General features: G+C 31.1%; 3 protein-coding genes across 5 annotated transcripts in view; 2 read left to right on the top strand and 1 right to left on the bottom strand.

Annotated features, from left to right (window-relative positions):
• haf (leucine-rich repeat and fibronectin type-III domain-containing protein hattifattener) overlaps positions 1-2,381 on the top strand; it is a 48,935-nt gene extending 46,554 nt beyond the window's left edge. Inside the window, exons 6-7 of the mRNA XM_031972638.2 lie at positions 251-427; positions 863-2,381. Of these exons, the coding sequence (XP_031828498.1) occupies positions 251-427; positions 863-1,146 (461 nt within the window). The 3' untranslated portion in view covers positions 1,147-2,381. The remainder of the gene's footprint in view (positions 1-250; positions 428-862) is intronic.
• Positions 1-4,839, bottom strand: part of Rab3GAP1 (RAB3 GTPase activating protein subunit 1) — a 61,881-nt gene extending 57,042 nt beyond the window's left edge. For 2 of the 3 annotated variants that reach the window (XM_031972635.2, XM_031972636.2), the window contains exons 1-6: positions 4,561-4,839; positions 4,148-4,430; positions 3,615-3,751; positions 3,296-3,509; positions 2,806-3,223; positions 2,506-2,720 (exon numbers count right to left, since the gene is read on the bottom strand). In XM_031972635.2, the coding sequence (XP_031828495.1) occupies positions 2,506-2,720; positions 2,806-3,223; positions 3,296-3,509; positions 3,615-3,751; positions 4,148-4,430; positions 4,561-4,753 (1,460 nt within the window). In that variant the 5' untranslated portion in view covers positions 4,754-4,839. Of the gene's footprint in view, positions 1-2,505; positions 2,721-2,805; positions 3,224-3,295; positions 3,510-3,614; positions 3,752-3,938; positions 4,062-4,147; positions 4,431-4,560 lie in introns of those variants that run through there. The other variant, XM_031972637.2, reaches the window with a different exon arrangement.
• Positions 4,840-7,741: 2,902 nt separating this feature from the next.
• mnd (L-type amino acid transporter minidiscs) overlaps positions 7,742-25,214 on the top strand; it is a 43,755-nt gene continuing 26,282 nt past the window's right edge. Inside the window, exons 1-3 of the mRNA XM_031972831.2 lie at positions 7,742-8,386; positions 10,017-10,788; positions 22,078-22,296. Of these exons, the coding sequence (XP_031828691.1) occupies positions 10,527-10,788; positions 22,078-22,296 (481 nt within the window). The 5' untranslated portion in view covers positions 7,742-8,386; positions 10,017-10,526. The remainder of the gene's footprint in view (positions 8,387-10,016; positions 10,789-22,077; positions 22,297-25,214) is intronic.

Genomic DNA, 25,214 nt, shown 5'->3' with positions numbered 1-25,214 from the left:
CGCGAAATATAGTGGAATACCATATGTAGTGAAATAATATAATACCATAATGTAATGGAATAACTTTGTTAAAATTTGGAGTTTCTCAACGATAAAATTTAAGAACACTGTTGGTTGAGTTTATTATTAGTAGCAATTGCTACTTTAAAATGAAGAAGAGAAACGGCATTTATAAAAATATTTTTTTTACTAGAGATATCGACATTTACCTAGAAAAATCTGGACTAAACTATTGATCGTCTATTTTTAGGATCAATAACGAGAGCCTCTTGCATTGATGATGTTAGATCTCAAACAGGACATTATAGTGGGAAGATATCAACTAGGTCTGTGGTTGACGGTCAGTCACAACACAGCTTTTCCAATACTTCTACGAGGTACTTTACAAATAACACTTTATCATCCAATTTGGCAAATACTAGACCAGGTAAGCATCAAGAAACTAATTGCTCTATAAACACAATGTATGTCTTAATTGTTAATATAATTCAACTGACAATAATTTCACGGTCAAACAAAAGTTGATAAGACAAACCATAAGCTGTTCTACAAAGCATTGTTTTTGAAAAAATTGAACATACTCATATGTTTAAACTACATTTAGCTCATATGTCTACCAATTGCTAAACATTTCTTTATAAACTAATATTTTTAAACAATAGTTATAAATAGTTGTTCTGAAATAACAACCAGTGTTATTTCATCAGAATTGAATACAAAGTATCACTAGAATTGTAGAATAGTTACTATGATTGATTTGTCATCTTTTATAATATACTCAATTAAAAAAAATTTTTTTAAGACTTCTTTCAGAAAGTTGCGTGATAAAGCTGTTCTTATTTAATCATACTTTGTTTTGCAGAATTAAGACAATCTCGACAGTCCCTGGCAGCAGCTTCAGACAGGATGTCACGAACAAATTTCTCCCCGAGTCACATGACATCTCACACTTCGTCCAGAAGACAGAGACCGCGATCCTGCAACCGTACTTTAGAGCAGAACCCGCCAAGACCGGGTAGCCGATATAGCATTGCCGACTCAACGCATACTCTCAACAATTATGAAGAGAACAATTGGACCGATCATGACATGGATATATACATGGCACGCAATCCGACCACGAGGAATGGTCTGATGCCACTCTAGCGCGACGCACTGTGTGCGTATAGTTTTGCTCAAACGTGTTCAGTGACATTATCTCGAGCGGTTGGACCGCTCCTACTTAACTTAAGCGCAACGTGCGACATGACAATTTTTAAAAAATACAGAGTTCGCGGGAACATCATAGTTTAACGTTGATTAGCCTAACAATAGAAATTCAAAGTTGATGGATAAGATACAGTGAACTTGTAACATTTTTCTTGCGTATGATGCACATGTGAAGTGCGCAAGTGTTTTTCACATTTCATAGTGATCTTCGCCTTTATCGTTGATACTTGACATGGAAAGGTTTGGGAACTTGCCCATGGAGATCGTCGATAGATTAAAATCCATTTTAATTTTTAGGGAGCATATAGAGAAGACATAAGACAGAGCAGCAACTTGTACATATGTATTTATAAAAATTGTTTTGTTACGATAAATCCAAGTGTATCATTTTGAATTCGTTAATTGGATTGAACTACTTTCAATCGTAGAAAACATTTAGAACTCTTATCGGTGTGAATGTGCTGAAATGAAGACCTTTAAATACATTTTTAAGAACTATATCATTTATTTGATTATCGAATAATAAATGATACGATGCGATTTGTTGTAACGTATATTTACCATAAATACATACAAAGTGCAGCACGTTCTTTAAGCAAACATTTATCGTCTAGTTGTAAGAATTGAAATGGTTCTTTATAAGTTTGCTATATTCTGTCCACCAACTATACATTATCGCGAATATTACCGTGTAATAATCGCGTAAACGTAGCAACGCGACAAAGACGTTCTACACGTATAGCTTTAAGAGAATTGACGCAAAGTATTTTAAGCTGCATGTTAAGAACACATATACCATATGTGGTTGAATCAAACGCTGAGAACTCGATTAGCTCGGACACACGATCTCTAGAAGCAATTTTACGAATAAGCCGTAAACGAGCCGGGATCAATGCGTGCAAGTGATGGATGTGTTCTTATCCAAAGACTGTATCATAAAGACCCCGTTTAAAGAGATCGTGTTTTTATATATGTTTAAAGGAAATGAACTGGCGTGCAATGTATTTCACAACATGTGATATACCTTGGTAATAAGAGATTTCTCTTTTATGAGCAAAATGTTTCTGTATATTTTTACATAGCACCTATTTTATAAGTATGGTATTAGAATAAACGATTAAAGCCGAATGCATAGATCCTATGAAACATTGTGTACCATGCGTTCTTATCAATCTCAACTGAATAAAAAAAAGTTAGTAAAGTTTTCCATTTCACTACTTTATCACATTTTCCATGACTGGTGATATTGGAAACATTTTTATCCGACGGTGAATTAATAAAACGTACAAAACTTACCCAGGTATGAGGATGCTCCTTTCCCAGCGAAATCTGATTTCTTGTACAAACTCGTACCATAATTGAGCTAAGGCAGCAATACCTCCAAGATTGTGTGTACAATGCGCCGCAACAACAGCGAGGCGCCAAACTAAACTGTCCATAGCACATGTTTTCACACCTTTCCATTGATCTTCATCCGCGCTGTAGGTGTTTGTGTCCCCGTAGCAAGTTTTCTAAAACAATAATTTGTCCTATTGCTTTACACCGATTTTTCTGAAATTTTCCAAAAAGAAATGAAAATTTAACAACATAACTTACAGAGTTCTTATCAGCATCAGGAAACAGAAAATATAACATAGACAATAATATGTCTTCTTGGATTGGGCCTTCCACGTTTTTAACGTTTTTATTCTGTTTGATAGTCGCTCTGCTGACCACTGTTGAAATCGTAGGTATTGAAGATTCTGTTAATATGTTAAAAACTGAACTTAACTGCTGATCTTCGAATTCAGGATACATCGCTCCATCCCCAAGCAAATCTGCTACAGTTTTCATATTGTTACACACATGTAGAAAATCTGTTAAATACTCTCCGAGTAGACAAACCGGCGAAGGCACCATTCTAACTTGTACAGACCATTTGGGTGCTAGCTGTGGTTCTAAGTCTGTAAAACTTTCGCTATCGATTACTACATTCTCTGATATTTCAGGCCACGTAGTAAATAAGTGGAGCTCTCTGAAACAAATAATTGAAAGTTTTTAAAATAACGAATATATTAGTTATTTTTCTTTTGTACAAAATACTTACGCTATGGGATCATATGTGGCACCAAATGGAAGTTTTCCAAGTTCAACTACACCTAATGTTTCTCCCTGCATAAAATCAAAATCTGGAGGTTCTTGAGTCCATGTACTAGTAGTCCAATCTTTTAACAAATATGAAAACCTCACAGATATCATTACTGGATCAAACCTTGCACCGCAACCTTCTCCTATTTTCTGTTGGAACAAAGCTAGTAAACCTAAAAATAATCCTTATCTATAAAACAATTGTTATAAATGTTGTTATAGAAAATGAAAGCATTATAATTACTTCTATCTTTTTGTTCTACAAACTATATTCATACCAGTAAGGTATTTGCAGTGTGGAGGAACTTTTTTCAAATGCACCATGTCGAAGTGAGTGCAAATTCCTTTCCCAATACTAGTTCCCAGATACATCTTTTGCCATAATTCTTGCACTTGAAGCAGTGTAGGTATATCACTACAAATATTTAATAAACATTACCGATGTTTCTTTGTTAGTATCAATATTTTGACTGAGAAATGCTTTCTTTTATCTCTTAACATAAGGTATATGTACTGTGTGTGTATGTGTGTATATATATATATATATATATATATATATATATATACACAGTATATTAATAAAGTAACGAGTATACCCTTACATAGCACATAACTGTTAACCAATAATTGCATTACGAATTTATTTTTGGTTTTAATCATATAAGTTGAGTTTCTGAAAATGAGTAGAACATATCTCAGTCAATCATGGTGACATTTATACAAATATTGCACTTCATGTCATCAATAGTCTTTTAGTACCAAGATTGATTAAACAAGAATAAAGAGTTAAACACAATCATTTTCTAATTACCAATTAGCATTAGTAGCTGCAATTGCTAATGAGCTAAGCAAAATTCTAATTTTAGTTTCATCAATCACAGATTCTTTTTTAGCAGATTGTAAAACAAGAAATTCTCTGACACCATAGTAGCGAGCTATCTCTACGTGATTTCCATCTACTCGGGTAAAATCATTGGAAGTATTCATCGCATCCTCATGGCACTGTAATTTTTCATCTTCGCTTTCTTCCAGTGCACTTTCCACATCCTCTTCATCCAATTTCAAACGAAAATGCTTTAACTCAAATTCTGCGTCTAAGATGGAAAAAAAGTTCTGTTTGCATTGATTTCCCTAATTTGTGAAGTCATGAAGAACATATGGTTCTCTCAAATACATTACATTTTGATGTAAAGAAGTACTAACGACAAGTATAGATATACAAACCAGCAAAATGAAGTTTTTCAAAATTCTCTTCCCATTGACAGTTGACAAAATCACCGGATTTTAAACAAGGACCAATTTTCCTATTGGGTAGTTTCCATTCGTGCATAATTTCTTCAAGACGTGCAATAAACACTTCCCATTCTGAAGCCGTGGTAAAGTCATGATAATAGTCCTCGATTTCAACGTTATTCATTTTTAGAGATACTAAACAAATTAAACGGATTTGTTTACGAACGAATAGAACAGCTCACTGATTAATCTAAGATATAGTCATTACCTTTCGAGTTATACAAGCTTCAACAAGAAACTGCAGAGTGCGCGATAGTATAATTCTAAATGACATAATAGCCGCGAGTAATAGTAGTTTCAGAAGTTAATTTGAATTGAATTATTAATAATTAATGACGATTGATTATATATTATAAAACTGTGACTGCAGTTTATCCACAATTTTAAAATATAACAACATAAAAACATACTCACTAGATATGTTTCCAAGAAATTAAAAATTCAAACAAAATACATATAATGATATACACGTATCACTTAATATATAATACATCTGTCATGCATGAAATTATACATATGTTGCCGAAATGTCTATAAATTTTTATATATTATCATTTTAAAATTATAAATTAGATATATTTTTCTAAGTTTTTAAAAATTAATATATAGAAATTTATTTTCCTCTTCGTTCTTGTCAATGAATTTATCTAACAATTAATAGGATTCTGTTTATTCAATTTACATTTACATCATCCCTACTTTTATTGCTTCTTTATTATTGACTCTATCAGCAACATATTTATTTTAATTTTACAATATTTAATTAATCGCTACTCGTCTAATTATCACTTGTTAGTAAATTAAATTATTTCGTGTTTCGGTTTTCGTTCTGTAATCATTATTTCTAACAATTGTACATAAAAATATAATGTATAAATAAATTACGAAAACATTAATACTTCTTCACGGGTAATTAATAATTTCAAATTATTAAACAGATAGATTAGAATCTATGTATTTGCTTCAATTTTTTTTAATGTTATATAAAGTGTCTATTCTTATATGTCATTTTATTTCACATAGTCAATAATTACATTGGTTTTCACATTAATTTATTTTTAAATAATTATAAATAAATAATTAATTGCTGTTGTTATATTCGTTTCCGAATATATGTCGTTACGTTTATATTTGCAGGAAACCGTATAAAAGTAAACCTATCTTCTGTAAAATTAGAAGATGGGAATATTTCGTTTTTGTTATAAATCTCCAACTAAAATGTAAACACAAATGATTATTGTCATCATAATCGTTGATAACAGATTAAAATCGAAAATGTGGTTCAGGAATAATAAATCTGAGTCTAACACCTAGCATATACTTTTAAACTTTTTCGACACAAGATAATGCAAGTTTCGACAGACATTTGGTGGGTATTATAACAAATCCTATATGATCAATGTTCAGTTAATTTGGTAAAAATGATTCTAAAAATAAAAACTTTAAAGTTGCCAATCAACTACATTTCATTTTGTAATTCCTATCCTTGATAAGGAAACTAAAAAAGGTCATGTATATTATAAAATATGTTTACTTGTTAATTTATATTACTGTCAAAGGAGTTTATAAATTAATTTGTTTTCTAAATTTCATTTCAAATATTATCTTCATAAATCTCTATTTCCGCCAAACTTATTTCATACATTTTATTAAGTAATAATTTACAAACTTTATTTGTTACTCTTATTTCAAAATATATTTAAATCTTTTCATAAATAATTGTGGTTACATTAGTTTTAATTCTTACTACTAATACAGCAACATGGTTTCGCTCCTCCCCGAAACGAAAAAGAACATTTTATAAAAAAAATACTTTGAGTCTCATAAAAGCTTAGAAATTTTGAAAATTCAAATATTTTGTTTCACGCATCAGTATGTCTTGGAAGTTGATACGGTGTTTAAAGGCGGATAAGAAATAAGGAAAAACTCTTATTGTGTTACTATGCATGCATGTGGTATCATGATACGTGCAATTTAATGTCGCTGATAAATGTCAACGGGAAGAAACACGTGATAACTTAATCCTACTAGTAGTAATTTAAGCCGCTGCGTATCTGCATTTGTTATAAAGTTGATTAACTCTTTGCATTTATCATTTAATACTCGAGTAAATAGTGTCAATATGTATGTATAATATGTCAACCAAGAGAAGTCGGCAAGGTAATCGTAGGATCATCCATGATTAGCTACAATTTTAAAAAATAACTGAAAAGTATAAAATTAAATAGGGAATATGTTCGTTAAATATGTTACAGAACCAAGAAAATACACTCGGTAGTTGAAATGTGTATTTCCATTCAATTAATGGAAAAAAATGAAAGGAAGTGCCACGACAATGTTGCAACGGACGTAGACACTGGTGTAGATAGCAGAAATCGCCCGTAACAAATTATCAGTTCCGTTGCAACTAACGCGCAAGAAGAAGTTACCATTCACAATTTACTTAATAAAAACCTTAAATTTTTTGAGCGCATTAACTTGATGACTGGATAATTTTTCGCGTTGCCATAAATACAATTAAAAGTGAATTTAAATGAATGAAAAAATTGTTGAAAAAAGAATTAAAGAAAATGTAAACTTATTCGTATATATGGTCAAGCACATGTGTATATCAAGTTACCCTGCATCCAACAATTGATACGTCAAAGAAAAAAGAAAGACCACTCATAAGATCTGCATATAATAACATTTCAAAGATACTTCCTAAAAATCGCTGAATACAACGTACTACGTTCGCTTTTTAAATAGAAGGAATAGAAATAAAAAAAATATTACTTAATATTTAAATAACATTATAATATTCAAAATCTGAAGAAGGAGAATTTTACTTTGTTCTTAATTAGACTGCGATACTTTACCCAACATTTTATTTTTCTGAAGTAATTTACAAGAACAAACGTCGAATAGGAATGTACTTCTCTATTTAGGAATTGTTTAAAGTCGATAATCAGCTTGAATATTCGTGAAATTAATTGTTTGCCGTTCAATGTAATGACGTCTCGTTAATCGCGTAATAAATACATAAAATCCAGAGTCGAGTCACGATCGAAGAGCCAGCATAGCACAGCGTTTCCTCTTCAGGCAGAGTCGACGCTAATGCGACAGAACGTTCGTTCCCAGGGTTTTGACGCGATGCATTAGCACACGCAGTATGGGTGGCGTTAACGCACGGTGCGGTCGCGTACAACGAAACTCTGATTTTTATTTATCCCATTAAAAACGCCGCTATCGCGTCGCCTCGTTCGACAACGAACGGGCGAATGTTGTCAGCGCAAAGTAAGAAATTGGTGAGAAGATCGACGAACAGGTCAGAGCCTTGCGATTTTTCGGCACAACCTCGTCGGTTGCATAATTGCTAGAAACGTGTACTATGTTTTATACAGTGGAAAATTTGGGATTACCGGAATCTAAATAAAACACCGAACCACCACGCGAACGCGGGCATGCTTTGTCTGTGGGTGAACGCGATATTGTGTCAACCATGACGATGAAATCGTTTTATGAAGTTCTACAGTGGCGGATGCGGCTACGAAATCACAACTACCCAAATATAGACAAACACGATTAATAACTTGGTCTTGACCCGACAGTGGGTTGTGTTCTGATTCGTTTTTCTGATTTATGCATTGGTGTCGGATGGACTGCGACTTATATGTATTTATGACAAACAGAATCAACTACAGCGTATGCAAATGTTTAAAGTTCAATGAAACGTACGCTTCAGCAAAGGCTAAACATGTTTTTATGCAATATTTAGGTGAATAAATGATTTGAGCAATAAAATCAATCTCAGTAATGAGATTCTATCACCACGTGTCTTGATAAATAGTCTTCGAGAGTGAGAATATGTATAAACATTCGCTGGTTAGCAGTGAGAGGATCAAGTATTAGGGTAACTTAAGCTATTGCGCAGTCAGATGTTACTTTATTCACGGTTATCGTTTTCCTTCTATGGGAGATAAGAGAATTTTCATATAATGTTAATTGGATACCATAAATCATATTGAAAAATATTTTAACGATTAAATCTTAAAATTTTCAAAAATAATGCTTTCTACGATATCCTAATGTTTCTTACGAAAAGCACAGGAACGGGAAGAATTCGAAACATCTGACCTTTCAATTCTTCATAATGTTTAACATTTGTATCTGACGCGAACCAGGGTCATTAAATAACAAAATTTTAGTTGTATGTTGTCATCTGTAGTTTAAACTACTTCAGATTTGTGAAATAGATTTTAAATGTACCTGTATTGTGTTATTATTTTTAGTTCATACACAGTATAGTGAATCCGTCGAGTTCGAAACATTCTAGATAAATTCTCATTAGAATGTAATTTGATATCTGGGTTAATTATAGCTTCAATCTTATGTTTCATACATGTATGAAGAGTTTAATAATTTAATTGCAGGGAATCAGTCCCAATGTGTGGAACGATAATTTTTCAATTTGTTTGAACCGTGTTGGTCGGAAATGTGAAATTACAATTGACACGTAACACATTAACACTTTGGCGGCCGGTGTCACGTATTCGTGATTAACACTTATCAACTTGTGTCGCACGATCATGACTACACATGTTTACAATTGTGCTGTATTTCATAGCACCGTAAACGCAATTAAACACCATATCAATAAATCCATAAATCATCCTGTACATTGATTCTAACTTCCCATATGTACGTGTCTTTTTAATAATACTATCCTTTAATTAATTAAAAAATGAATCAATCAATTAATTGAATAATTAATCTTTCAGTCTAAAGATCCGCTAATTATATTTAATATTTTAAAACGTGTTAATTCAAGTTGTATTCTAAAAATGATTTTCTAGATGATAGGAAATATTTTTAATAAATTCGTGTACATCTTAGGTATTATTCTTATAACGAATACAAAAAAGTGGTTAGTGGTATAGTGTATACAAATAGTTCTCAAATAAACGTGGTAAGAAACATTTCATTACTTGAGTCAAGAAATTTGAAACCTTATTTTTTCAATACAGTTTCCTACAGTATCAACTCTCTACTCTCTAATCGAAATATATTATATAGAAAGATAGAAAGTATTTTACAAAATGTTATACAAAGCAAAAAAATATGAAAAATATAAATCAAAATTATGGTTGTTTTTGTAGACATTCCATAAAAGAGTTTTCGCAAAATGCCAGCATCCAAAACAGACGATTTCCCGCGAAAAGTGCGGCCGTCAAAGTGCCAAAAAAGAAAGTCTCAGATTTATAGTTTGTTATAAACATAACATAACATTTATCACCTACTGCAAATGAGTAAATCATCAATTAATTCGTCAGTTTAGATTTATCCATACAGCTGAAGCTAGTATCACATCGGTAAAAAAAATACACATTAATTGTTAGCGATTGTAGAGGTTAGAGCGCGGGAAAACGTAAGCCGTGCCATTTCCCGCGCTTCCGTTGAAATTCAAACGTCAAACAAATCGGAATCGAAGAAGGAGAGAACAGAGAAGTGCGTGCGAAAAACGAAGAACAACCGAAGGAGAAAACGAGTCAGCGTGGGCCAACTAACTCGGCTCGGAGGTTACCATGCCCGCGAGACGGCGACTCCGTCGTAACTGCAGACGGAATTGCAGTACTAGTCGCGCACGTGTATCCGTCGAGTAAACGACGCCACGCGGTCCGTCCTTTTCTCCCTCTTCCTCTCTCCCCTTCTCTTAGTCCCCCCCCTTATCTTTCTCTCTGCCTATCTTTTTTCGTTTTCACACGTGCATATCAGACGTTTTGTTCCTCGCGGCATGGTCGGATCGTTCAGTAGTTTTTCGTCGGTGAACCGGGAAATACGTCGCGCGGAATAAAAGCACCCGGCTGCTCCGGCCAGAGGGAAATCGAGGAAAGACCCAAGGAAAACGCGCACGCACGATGCCGGATAAAGTCGCGCCAGCCGAAAAGCAGGTCTTGAAGACCGTAAGATCTGACTCCGGCTCCGGCACCATCAAATTGAAAAAGGAACTCGGATTATGGGACGGTGTGGCGATCATCGTAGGCATCATCGTCGGCGCCGGAATCTTCGTCTCGCCGAAAGGTGTCTTGATGAACAGTAATAGCGTCGGCCAGGCGTTGATCATATGGATATTTTCCGGGTTGTTGTCGCTGATCGGCGCCTTATGCTATGCAGAACTCGGTAAGCATGTTGAAAATCAACCGGTTTCTTTTTTGAACGAACGAACGAACGGCCGCTGTCGCCGGCTCTATTTTATTTAGTATCACCATGCGGTCTAGTTCGCGTGACGCTTGCGTCATGATGCGCGTTCGATGAACCCCGCGCGTTGCAATCATTTTAATATTAAAAAGAGGCCGGGTAGAATAAATACAGATCAGACATCGTAGATCGGGTTTCGATTGAAAATTTCGATTGCCGATCACCGGAAACGCAATGGCGGACGGAAATTAATCGTGACTTAACGAATATAAAAATTAAAAGTGTGTTTGTTGGCTTTTGGGAAACTGAATATTTTTGCAAGTTCATTATTTTTTAGATCACTTTTCGTTAGCACGAACTATTTTGAAATTTGTTTCTCTTACTAAAAATTTATTATTACTTAAAAAATTATTGTTAAATATACATAATTTGTTTTGAGATTATTATTAGTAATTTATTATTGTATATAAATCGGGCTTTCAAATTTTGTACAAAAGGAAACACAGTATTTATGTTAATATTGTTCATTACTGCATTTGTCAGCATTCCTGTTATTAATTTTTTTTACATTTCGCCGAATGATTATCATATTATTTGGTAATATCGATGTTTGCCAAGCAATTTTGGAGAAACGATACGGCACTCCTTCCAACGCCGATGCTTCTACCTTCCAGTTTTAGCGCAACGCGCGTGTCTGGAGACAGACCTTCTAATTCTTGCATCATTTCCTTAGTTTGCCAGGTACAGTACTTGTTTGGCGGTTCGCCTGCTTAAAACTCGTTCTCCGTTATCGACGGAAATTTGAATGAAAATTTTTAAATTATATGTTTATCGTTAAGTTACCGGTTTTTAAGCATTTAATACTTCTAAAAACAATAGCAAATTATTAACTTTAATTCAAATTTCTTGTAGTTTATTAAAATATAAAAAAGCTACAAAAGAATACGTTTCGTTTCAATCATTTTTATTTTCACATTTTGCTAAAACTATTAATGCAGGAAATAAAATTTTATTTAATTTTACTTTATTGACATTTCATGCTAATATAAATTTGCATAAACATTTGCACACTCATCGTATTCTTCATGTGCAACATTCATTGATATTCACAGGGATCTTAGGTTGTTTAATTATTTCTGAAATCAATTTGTAATATTCAATTTAATTTATTTATATATTTATTTATAACAAACCTTTCCTATAAAGAGGTAAATTATATGTTGAATGTTTACATACGAGAAAAGTAGAAAACGGTATATTAATTTTCTTAATTTAAATAATTAAATCAGTCGTTTGCAATTTGTAATTATATCAATAAATAAAAGCCTTAAATTGTGAATATGATGATGTTCGTCCTCCAAGGGTTAGGATTATTATTTTCGTGTATCAAAGGTACTTTGTTTTCATTGTAAAATTTTTAATTAATTTTAAATATATAGCTGTCTATATAATTGTTTCATCAAAAACTGTATGCTTTTGTATCTTTCATTCATTCAGGGCTAATGAAACGAACATTATCAAACTGTTGTACATTTCTATATTAAACAAATTCATTAATCCATTAAAAAATCGCGATTATATATTTTTTAAGTACAAATCACTGTTACAGTGTAATATGTACACAGATCGATGCATATAATTTTCTTTATTTTCAAAAACGTTGAACTGAAATTTATATAGGTATTTCTCAAGATTGATAACAGACAGTTATAAGTCTTTGATAAAACATCATAAATTATCAATATTTAATCGAAGATAAAACGTTTGAGCGAATTAAACAATTATTTAGATAAAAGTTAAATTGTTGTTGTAGATAATTTCGAGATAATTTATATGTGTGTATTAAAATTATCGATATTTTTTTTTAATAAAATGATTCATTTTGTCCTCATTCCTCATGGAGGATAAGAATATAAATTTAGCGTCCTACTTGTAATGGTACACCAATGATGGACTAATAACATTTATCTTATAATATCAATGTAATATTTTAACCTGAAGATAAGTATGCGAAATAGATTAGTAGAAAATATGGCGATATAAACGATATTTTGTTTTTGGTGGTATTTTTTTAATTATTTGAAACAGTTTTTACTTTTATTAATTTCTTATATACTGAGCTGTCCAATTTGAATTTAAATAATTATTCTTTAAACGTATTTTTAATAGTTATAATTTAATTTATTATGTGAATTTGACGAAGTTTAATTTCAATAGTTCGTTGAAAATAAACTATGCACTCTTGTCGTTTAATCAGGTTTGTGTACTTACATTGAGAAGTTGTCTTTTCATAACGGTACATACGTTATTATTGTAGATAACACCTAACGTTGTAGGAACCCAAATTACACATCCTAATATTTTCATTAATGTTTAGCATTTTTTCTCCAAAATAGTATATATATACACATAATTCATTCTCTTTCAAATAATTATGTTTATACACACTGTATAGAATTTAAAGGTCTGTATAGAACTCCAAAATGGGTTTTGTCGGTCCTCGAATTTTTTCTTTTCTTTTTTTTAAAATTTTTAAAATCTATTAGATTTACTAATAGATTTTTTAAAATCTATTTCAAGATTATAGTATATTTAATTATTGAACTTTTTTTGATATCAGTTACAAGTTACTTTACGTTAATACGAATTACCTTCGAAACGAATTTAAACAAACATAGATATCATCACATTTCATACCGTCATATACTTTTCTCGAACAGAACAATCTTTGTTTTGATCGATTATTATCACGTATGTCTCTTGAAGTTACCGGAGTCGGAGAAAATGCTCAGAACCTCAACAAAATATATAATTACGAAACTCTTAATAAATATAGTATATTTACGTTGTTAAATAATAATATATAAAGAATCAATATTAATAATTAAAATTTAATTTTTCAAAAACCAGAAGATGTATAATACGTAAATAATTAATGTAAAAATAATTAAAGGTAATTATTAGGAACAGGGGCGTCTTCATCGATTTTAGTGAACTTGAAGTATGTTATTAAGCTCATCATTGTGACCAACTTTTCCCCACATGCGTTACCACCGCCTGGCCTTAGTTTTCGAGATATCTGTAAAAATAAACTTCATATTTCTTAAAGGGTACTCATTACTGATTTCAGTAATTTCTGAATTTATAATGTTATTAAAATACCAGAAAAAATTCGTGCGATTTTTCTGTTAGCAATGAATCGAGGTACGATTTCAATTAATATTTCGCTAGTTTAATGAATGAAATTTCTATTAGCAGCAAGTTACGTTTATGCCATTGATAGGAAGTATTCGTAGAACTATTAAAATCATTCCTAATACCTACTTTTTATACCTTTTGGCTCTTATATTCCATTTTCATATTATTGTTTGAAAGCAGTAACTTTATTTTTATTCGCATTTATTGATTAACTGCAGTCAGATCTTTTGTATCTGTAGGATCAAGAAATTCGTGCTAAAATTCAATGATGAAGGTAAAAGAGATGTAAAAACCTCACCTTGAAAAATGTTTACAAAAGATAGTGTATTTAACGTTCAAAATAAATAACGGGTTTCTTCGAAACTGATTTAACACAAATTATTTTTCTATTTTTACATGATTTGTTTGATTTAACAGTATTACCTAAGTTCTAATATGAATTTTTATATGGATTATTGTACTACGTTATTAATTCCTTTGGCGAGGAATTAATCTGCATGTTTCTACAGGTACAGTAAATTTATTTACGCGAATTTGTTTTATACGAAACGCATCTATCATCTAAAACCAGGATTGGGTATATATCATATGACAAACAATTTTATTACAAATATAGATATTTTTTATTTCTTAGTACGGTTATTTTTTTGTAAACATTTGTAAACATTCTATTGCATGAGCAGTGAAAGAAAAATATATGTCTATTACTTTATTTAAATGTTGACGTGATAATGAAATAAATAAGAAAATATTAATAAACAGTGTTATTTATTGCATTTTATGACTGTCCCCGTAAGGGAACATCATACATGTGCAGGTACAAAGACAAAAAAAAATGTTCATTCCTTGTGAGTTTGTTTCCAATCGGGAATGGAATGCGACAGGAGGTTAACCCCTTTTCCTATGACTTATTTCTCAACTATGATCAACACAACTACTTTGCCATTAATAATTTATTGAAAAAACAAAACAATTCTAGGCATATTCTGCTTATGCTTGCTCTTAAGTATAATTATTGATAATAGAAGAAGAATAATATTTAATTTGAATTCAAAAATATTGAGTAATATTTTTCCTTGTTAAATTCTCTTTAAAATCTTTACAGCGAGTCCAACACGTTATGTATAAGACAGGGGGTTAATATTTCAACGGATAGAAACAAGAGTAACGTTTAAACATTATATACAACGTTGTGTTTAAAATATGCAGTAAAATATTTACAGTTGAACAAAGAAACTGCCTTGAAAAAAGTACAGTACAAATGGCAATAGTATTCGTCATTTTCGCATCCACGATTTTTTGAACAGTCGTTCGAAAGCGTATCGTGCTTACTTATAATGATATTCCACTCGTGATAACGACAGAGATTACCGAACAGAATTGTACAACTCGATAGATTTAAATACATTGAGTTGAGCATAGTATTTACAATGGTAATGTAAATTTGCTTCAACACATCTTTGAACTTTATTCCCCCTTGGCAATAAGTCAATTAATCGCGCGAAAATCAAAACAAACGATTAAAGATCGGCTATATGTGGCATTGTCCTATCTTATCGTAATTTACGGTTCCTTGTTAACCTGTTATCTTTCCAATAATTGTGAAAGAAGAATTCAGGAATGGAACATTTTCACCGGTCTTGTGATTTTAGTGTTAAGTCACGATATGTAACTTATATAATTTTTTTTTAATGTCATTCTTTGTAGGAAATTTTGAGATCATCAATATGTTTTCAAATGAAACCTTACATAATTTCGATACCTTTATATAGCAGAAGAAACAAAATCGATAACGGAGATAATTAAAATTTTCTAATGATTTATACAGCACATTGAGACATGCATTCGTATCAGTACGTAAACATGTTATTGGGAACAGTAACCGAAGATACTTTGCACTTTATTGGTAATGATTAAGCCTATAGATGCTCGAATTGGATACTTTAGTTATCTTCAAGTGTAAATATTTCCCCTATAACGATATTTAAGAAATACATTTTCAACAATCTATTTGAAACCATTATGTTCCATTTTGAATCGTACCGATGACCTCGAAGTCTCCTGTAAAAAATAACCTCAAGGAAAAATTGTTTATACGGTTACACGCGTGTTTGCAATAACATATCATTGTTTTAGAAATTTGTCCTATGCAACGGTAAAAAAGGTAGATATTTACGTGATCTCATTTAACCGAGACACCCTGTGTTATTCAATATAATGTCTACTGTGCTTGATTTTCGGTCATTGAAAAATCGGCGATTATTTTTGTTTTACTCGAGGCGAACAACATTAATTACTTTGATACGGTTCGAACAACTTGTAAACAGTTTGGAACGAAATTAATCAGGTCAATCTTTAATCACTTACGCAAGCTAATGAATCGATATATATCTTACTTGTTAGCTTAAAAGCAATACGATAGTAGTTTATCGCTGTTAGTTTTAAATTCCGTAGATAATTAACACATTCGCTACTAGCTTTGTTTTCGATAACAGTTACAATATTTTATTAAATAAAATATATCATCTTTACAAAATACGAATAATAATTAAGAAAAAAAATTTCTTCGACTTCCTGCTGATTATACCATGCGTTACAATATTAGATGAAAACACACGTAAATGTACATTTACCTTTTTGTGCACAAAATATGCAACATTGATCGTCGCAAATATGCGACACTGGTAGCGAACGTGTTAACCAGTTAACTGTGGAATTTAGTTTGAAACACTTCTCATTGTGCGTGCAATAAAATCAAATAATAAAGTGTATATTTACTTGTCAAGCATAGAGCAAATGAATCTATAATGTATTCTAACAAAAAATAAATAAATACCTTTATCGTGGAAAAAGTTAGTAGCATTTTACGTTTTAAGATGTGTATACTCGTCGAACGCAGTTAACTGGTTAATCAGTAATCGTAGATCAACATTTCACATTACGTATTTATAATATATTAAATGTTTCATCGTTCATGAAATTCACATAATAATTATCTGTATATTTCATAATTCATAAAAGGAAATAGCAATTATCTAAACTAGTGATACTATTGAAAACTATAAATTCAATATAGGAAATACTGAAAATATTATATACCACTTTTTGTATTGTTCAAGTCAAATTTGACGAGTTAATTGCCGAAGTATTTATTGTATTCTTTAATTAATATACAATCTATCATCTATTAATCTATAATAATCTTTAATTATTTACTATTTTTCACATAGAATAATTTTCATTTCAGTTGTACTACAATTTATGAGTTACCCTGTATATACAATATTATTAAGTAGTATTAATATTAAACTATTAGTATTTGTATTTCATTTAGATTTTTTAAATTTATTGTCTTGATTGTTCTGTCTTAATTGGTAATTCTCCAAATATTTTCCTTTTATTTTTTGGTTTTATTAAACACTCAAAATACACTGATATTTTTTACTGGAATCTCATATGACTGAGCACTGCACAGTGTCAGCTGCTCCACCGGTTACCAGTTTCCGAGCGTTTTATCAATTGCGGTCGTTCTAATTACGCTTTTGGCACATTGCTCCGAAATGACTTGATACTCTCGTTCACTGTCACTAGGTTTGGAAGACAAAGATTGTATTCGAGTGTTATAATAGAATTACTACTACATTAACAAAGAAATAATAAGCTATTTTTCAATTAGAAATATGAAATTTACTTTATAAAAAATGAACACCAAATATCTTATCTTGTATTCGATATTTGATGTTTCCTATCTGGCAGTGATTATACTGTATATTCGATGCTCTTATGGAAAATTTAAGTATGTAAAACACTATAAAGTGAACAGCTCAATAAAATACAATGAATTATTTACACCACTTTTAGCTTTATAATATAAAAAATTAATTTTTATTTCTCTTCTAATCTTTAAGATTTTGTTTGATCTTGATATAAAGGAACAACGTACGATAGAACATTGGTTAAGATTTTGCCTTATGACTTATTTCTCAACTATAATTGATACAACTACTTTGTCATTAATAATTTATTGAAGAAAGAGAAAAATTGTAGGCATATTTTATGTCCACGCATGCTCTAAAATATAATAAGTGATGACAGAAGAATAATGTGTAATGGTTTCTTTCACAACTGTGCTTGGTAAAGCTACTTTAACGTTAATAATTCATTACGAAAGGAATTTAACTAATATTCGAAAGAAGCAAATAATTCAGATTTGTAAAATTCAGTTCAAAACCTTCACCACAAGTGTGACATGATATTATAGGGCAAGGGGTTAAGTAAACAATATCATCCAGGATAACTATATGGTTCAAACTGTGCTGTTTTTGACAAAAAATGGAAGGTCACAATAACTATAAATAATTGTAAATAATTATACTTGTTTACAAAAACTAATTTATTTACAAAGGCTTATGAATAAGTTGCATCTTTTCTCATACCGTACCATCATCCTTAAAATTTCCGACATTATCTAATGTAAGTCAATGGTAATTTTCGGGAAATATGTACAAAAAATTACACAGAAATTAACAATTGAGAATCTTGTCTGAATAACTGCATGTCCATGATTTTCAATCAGATGTGAATCGAACTAAATGTTGAAAGTTTTAATTTAATTCTGGCGAATATATCTTGGGCGTTGTAATTTTACTTAAAATTCAGCGGACGATTCCAAATATTTAGCTAACCGTGCATGTCCTTGGAAAACGAGTCATCTGAATAGATTCTACTGGGCAAATATCATTAAAAAATATGTTAATAAAAGATAGACGAGAAAGGAGGACAAAAAACACGACGAAACAAAAAAATTTGTCCGATGATGAGTTTTGTTTCCTATTAACTATGTAAATGGAATAATTTTAAATAAATTGATATGATTTTGTAATCCTATTAGGTAGTATAACATAAAATATCGAATTCTTTAGAAAATTGTTAAATTGTTAAATATGATGCATTTCTTAATTCTATAATATATTCATCGATAAGGATAAGGAATACTCAAGATTTGTTCTGCATGTTTTTCTCTCTAGAATAGAATTATTTTAAATGTATTTAGTGATGATGATACCAAATATGTACATAAAATTACTACAGGTATGAGATACGTTTTATGTAGCTTGACTTACAAAGTAACTCTCTTTTCCACGGTTAACTTCATCACATAAATGACTCAAAAAATTCTAGACATTCGAGAATTCAAAAAAGGATGATGTTAACTTACGAAAAATTATGTGAAATTGATCAACTTACAATTAATAGTGCAATGTTATCATTCGTATCATCGGCTGTTAATATACAAAAAAGGCGTTCATACTTCAGAAACAGTTAAAAATTCAATTTATGTTATTGCGGTTTCTTTACCCAGTATAGTGTGTCTTATATTATATAAATATTGAAACATTTTTTCAAACATTCTGTATACGTATGTACGTGAATAAAAGAACTGATCCCATATTGTTTTGCTTCGTATTAACCGTTCCAGAACGAAGAGCAAACTTTGATAAGATATATACATATAACATTTTGTCAATAAGAAACTAGATTAACATTAGTTGTATTCATTTTAGTTTTAATCATCAGTAAAACCAATGCAATGACTTCTTTTTCAACTGAGATATTCTGTTGAGACCTGAAAGGACTATTATTTTACGTAAAAAATGTATGAAAAATTTGAGTGGAATAATACGTTGCACGAAACAATTGATGTCTTTGTCAATTTTCGAATTATCAAACGATGTTATCTGATTTAGAGCGTTAGGTATGAAAATAGTCACTTTACAAACAGTCGTGCAAAATTATCAATAATTGACTATTCAATTGAAAACATAATAGAGTGATAGCGCTACTTGAATTCCTCGGCTCAGCATCAGGGGAACACAATAGCACTCTTGGAACTCACAATTAAATGATTAAATATATCTTGTATACTTAAGTATTTCTTAGAAATATCTTTATGATTTCAGTAACTGTAAAATTAAAAGATTGATATGAGTCATTTTTACTAGATTATTATGTATATAAAAATATCCATACGAACTACAGTGTTTCTGATTCCTTTATAATAATATATTTAATATATTTTGACAATTTAAATATGTTATAATATTTATTTTATACAGTGGCTTACAACGAAGAAAAACAAACAAAATTCTTCGAAAAAATCTTTTTTCAAAATTAAAACTTTGTATTTCTTATGTTTTTCCCTACCTCTTGCACTGTAAATTGACCATAATGAAGTACATTCGAAAAATCGGGGTGCTTATCCGACTTTGAGATCTATTTTTCTATCTCTAAAGGGTGATTGAGTATACATATATGAAGCATATTGTTATTCTTGTCTCAGATCTATATTTAAATCTGTAGTAATCGTCTACATCTCTACATCCCAGCATCAAATTCATGAAAACTTATAAATTTTGTATTATCACTCTTATTCAAGTATTACAAAAGAAGCACGAAAGAAGACATTTTTGTCTTCTAAGTGGCTTAATAAATTTCAAATGAATTTGGCAAATTTCTCACATTCTGCAATTCTTTTCTGTTATATTGATAAACTTCTTTTGAGTTATCGTGAAAGTGTACTCGACGAAACAGTGTTCCGATAGCGTGAGAATTTAGCAAAGAAACGACTGACCAATGACGTAGACGAGTTAGTGTTTTCCTCGACGTGTATTCAGACGCTCGTGACTCAATTCCTAGGACGGTCAATTTAACGTAATTGAATCGTGTCGAGGCGCGCAGCCAATCTGACCTGATCTTTGAACTCTGAAAAAAGGTCAACCCATGGTTTATTAAATTACCCCTGCCGCTAATTGTGATGTAATTCCGCCGATTCGTCTCGGTTGTCTTTCGCGGACGCTGCAGACTGTTATCGTAAATTTTCTTCTTGTCAGTTCGCGTAAAAAGTATAAACAGTAGAATCTCGATTATCCGATTGAATTGAGCAACTAACTGTCTAGGTAAATGAAGACTCGGGAAGAAATTTTTCAAAATATATTTGTATAATTTGTGTATATTGAGGTATTATTTATGAATCCAAATTTAACACCTTCAGACTTGATGTCATATCATAGAAGCAGTATACTATCATTTTTTATCCACAATATATGCCATTACTGATGGTGCATTGAATAGCAGGCTTCTATTGTTTAGTAAGTGCACATAATATCGGAAAATCATGTCTAAAAGGATTAATTAAGACTGTAGACAATTTAGATCAGGGAAAATAGCGACTTGGTTAATCGAGGTCCTATTGTACAATGATATTAACCCTCTGCACTCAAGAGTTTTCTATTAAAAACAATTACTGTTTTCTAATGAAGTGTAGGTGATATTTTTTAAATTAAACTTAAAGAAGAATTATATATAAATTAAATCTTTACAGTCTAATGTCATTATAACTGCGACTTCGAGCTTGCATATCTGAAATCGAAAGCTAAAAGTAAATCATTTCATTACTCAAATAACGCGAAATTGAAATTCATTTTCTTCCTTCCTAGTATTTAAGACTATGATGCATTTTCAGCTTTTTATGAGAAGAGTTTGTAGACGTTTAAAAAATCCTTGACTGCAAAGTAGAGGAAGCACAGTGAGTAGAGTAAGTTAAACCTACTATATTGTTAAACCTAATTATTTTCGTGCCGATTTTTACTTTGAAGAGATGAAATCACCCCTTGAAAAAAATGTAAATTTTTCGTTCCTGATATCTTGAAAGCAGTAAGAGATAATAAAAAGTTTAATTGAAAAATACGTCGTTCTTTTACATCTATAAAATTGCAGAATACAAATTTTGAAAATTTTATTTTACAGTTTTATAGACGTGAAAGACAATGTATTTTTCGTTTATACTTTTTTTCGCTACCTCTTACCGTTTTCAAGATAATCCACAGGAAAGAAAAATTTGCATTTTTTTCAAGGGGTGGTTTCACCCCTTCAAAGTAGAATTCGGCATGAAGAAAAAATTGCAATGTATTAGTCCATCTACACACAAAGTTTCATAATTTGTTGAATTTCCGGGTCTTTTCCTTATTAGTTGTCTCTGATTAAATATCCATTAGAAAAATGTATTTATTTCAGGTACGATGATTCCCAAATCCGGAGGCGATTACGCGTACATTAGCGACGCTTTTGGGCCATTCCCTGCGTTCCTCTACGTCTGGGTGGCATTCTTCATTCTGGTTCCAACGGGAAATGCAATCACCGCCCTCACATTTGCTGAATACATTTTGCAACCTGCTTGGCCAGGTTGTATACCTCCGTACGGAGCGGTACGCCTACTCGCCGCTGTTATTACTTGTAAGTTTATTTATTTTTTTATAAAAGTAACAATGATCCGATGCATGCGCGTGACAATATATAGCTCAACATTTTTGTCACTTATCTATTTTTCGTAGAAACGAAATCAATTCAACAAAAATAAGATTTGGAGTATTTTGAAGTAAAATCAAAAATACTTGTAGCATACACCAAATAAAATATTATTCCTAAATATTATTTTAAAAATTTATTGCAATGAATTTAATATTTTTGTCAAAATTATACATTTAGTTTAACATAAAATTGACTAAGATCAGTTCCGCTGTAACAACTGAAAACAAATATTTATAAAACCGTAGAATCAACAAGTGCAATATTATTCTCTGGAAGACTCTGTATTTATGTTATTAATTCATCCGTCCTTATTAGTCTTCATTCTTCTTTTAATAGTGTCCTTCTTTAACCTAGTCGTTTACTTCTTTTATTGTCTTTCCAGAAGTATCATTTTATTGATAGGTAATACCAAGTGTAATATTGGTTTTTTTAATTATTCGACAAGTGAGTCGTCTTGTAGAATTGTATATACAAGGTATGCGATAATTTTCGGGGTGACGTATGGTCAGTTCTTTGGAATTAACTTTTATTATTGTCTTATATTGTTTCTGGATTCTGTGATCCTTGATTTGTTTTTCTTTGTATGTCTATATATAAATAAGTGAATACGACAAATGAACAAAATACAATATAATAATGTAAAGTACATTAAATACTGAATTTAGTCACCTTAGAGACTAATAATAATTAACACATTTGAATTTCCAAGCTTAGCTTGTCATTTTTACAGTGAAATTCCGAATAACACGTGCTGGTGGCAAACAACAGTTTGAAACAATTGAAGGTATATTGGATTAAGTGTAGGGAAGGTTTATGAAGTAATATGGATAGTTAGCATGCTGATTTCTATAACAACGTAACAAAGATGGTCAATATTCTTATTTTTATCCGTTTCGCCCCGTGATCTTGTTTGCCTCGGTCTATCCTACAGTGCGTTACTCGCATGAGCCAAGCCAGGCTGCGACTTAAAAATGAAGAGAAGCAAGGGGAGACGTCCACTTGCAGCGCTCGGCTTGATAGTAATGGCGGAATTAGTTTCGGTACGTCTTTGTTACTGGGCGAGCCGCGAGCTGAGGTGGAGTAACGCACTGTACTACTGCTTTACTGCTGTGACACAATTTATTAACTGTTGTATTCAAAACTCAAGTGTACTTCTGTTTATGACTCTATTAGGTTCACCATCTCACTACTTACATACTATACACCAGTGCGTGTACTCACCAGTGTATGTCCAGTATCGTCCATTTGTATACAAAACTACGTTTCGACTAAAAAAAATAGAATATTCCACACGCATCTGGTATTTTTCACATATTTAAGCATTTAAATTACGTAATACAAATCCCTACACTTGTAAAGTATATTATTTAAAAGCCCAGGGATGCTTGCCTGCGACATAATGATCTACTGAACGTTCTTTTTACTATTCCATTTACAATTTTTTACAAATGTTGTACGATATAGTCTTTGGTTCGATACGTCCTTTCTAGTTCAATTCAACCTCGTCAGTTCGATGTATCGCAACAATACGTATTGTCCTACTAATCACTTTGAATTCTTTTTAAAAGTAAAATATTTTGAACTTATTATTTATTTTCCTAATAAATAAAAACAATAAAGAGATGTTCTGTTTAAAACAACCTTGAACGACCTTATTAATGAAGAATACTACATATACTACGCCATTCTACTATTTCCAGTGTTATTGATACATTATTATCATTCGTTATTAATATTTAACCTTTCGTGTAGTGTTTATAAACATTTCATGATATACGAAGAAGTGAGTTGTTTATGAGTTTGTGAGTCTTTCGTAATCTTCTCGTACGTACTTTCCATAGTGATTCATAGTAACAGAAAAACAGGGAAGTACACTGTATTCTTAGAAAATTATTTATATACATATTAGACTATGAATTATGATTTTATTTAAGTGAAGTGTTAATAGTTTATTTCGTTGATATCTATTTCTGATAGCCTAGTTTCGTACAATATGCAATCATTAGTGATGGGATTAACCCCTTACCGAATAGTGAAGAGTGAGATTCACAATGAATATGTTTAAATTAATTTAATAAAAATCAATGGTATTCATTACGCACTCATCAAAGTAAAAAACTATTTTGCTATTACCAATTGATTATCTTCAAAATAAATTTGAGCTCAAAATAAAATGGAACATTTCTTTGTGTTTCTTTCAAATTATTATAATATGAACTTGAGTCACTTTTAGATAAATAATTAACTATCATTTTGTAGTGTTTAATTATTACTTAGAGATAATAAAATTTCAATAAATGCATTTCCCATGTAATCATCTTATAAAGGTTGATTTCGAACTGTAGAATTAACCCGTTTACTGTGGAATTTAGTTTAAAAAATCTCTCGTTTTGCGTGCAATAAAATCAAAACATGAAGCGTATACTCGTCAAACACAGAACCAATGCGCGTAGGTTATACTTTAATGAAAGATCAAAGCAAAACAAAGAAGAATTTTTAAGATGACGTATATACTCATTAAACGCAGTTAACTGGTTAATACGTATAAATTTCAAAAATAAGTAATTTAGTGTTAGAAATACTCGAACCTTTTACAAGTAGCATATACCTATTTACTCTCACTTCAAATACAGAAGATGTAAATAGCCGATTGTATTAAGCATTTAACGTATCTCGGTTATCAAGGGAACTGAAAAGATAACTATAGACAAAAAATGATCATAGGCTATAGATTGTAATCGAAGTAGATCCAAAGTTTCCGTTATCTGAGTCTTGTTTAAACGTACTCCGTGTTATCCTAGGAACTTTGAAAATATCACATTGTAATGGTCTATGTAGTTGTT

Source organism: Nomia melanderi, chromosome 4 (genome assembly GCF_051020985.1).
Source record: "Nomia melanderi isolate GNS246 chromosome 4, iyNomMela1, whole genome shotgun sequence".
In the NCBI taxonomy this organism is placed as follows: domain Eukaryota; kingdom Metazoa; phylum Arthropoda; class Insecta; order Hymenoptera; family Halictidae; genus Nomia; species Nomia melanderi.
The sequence above is the reverse complement of the archived record's forward strand: the minus strand, read 5'-3'. Positions and strand labels throughout refer to the sequence as shown.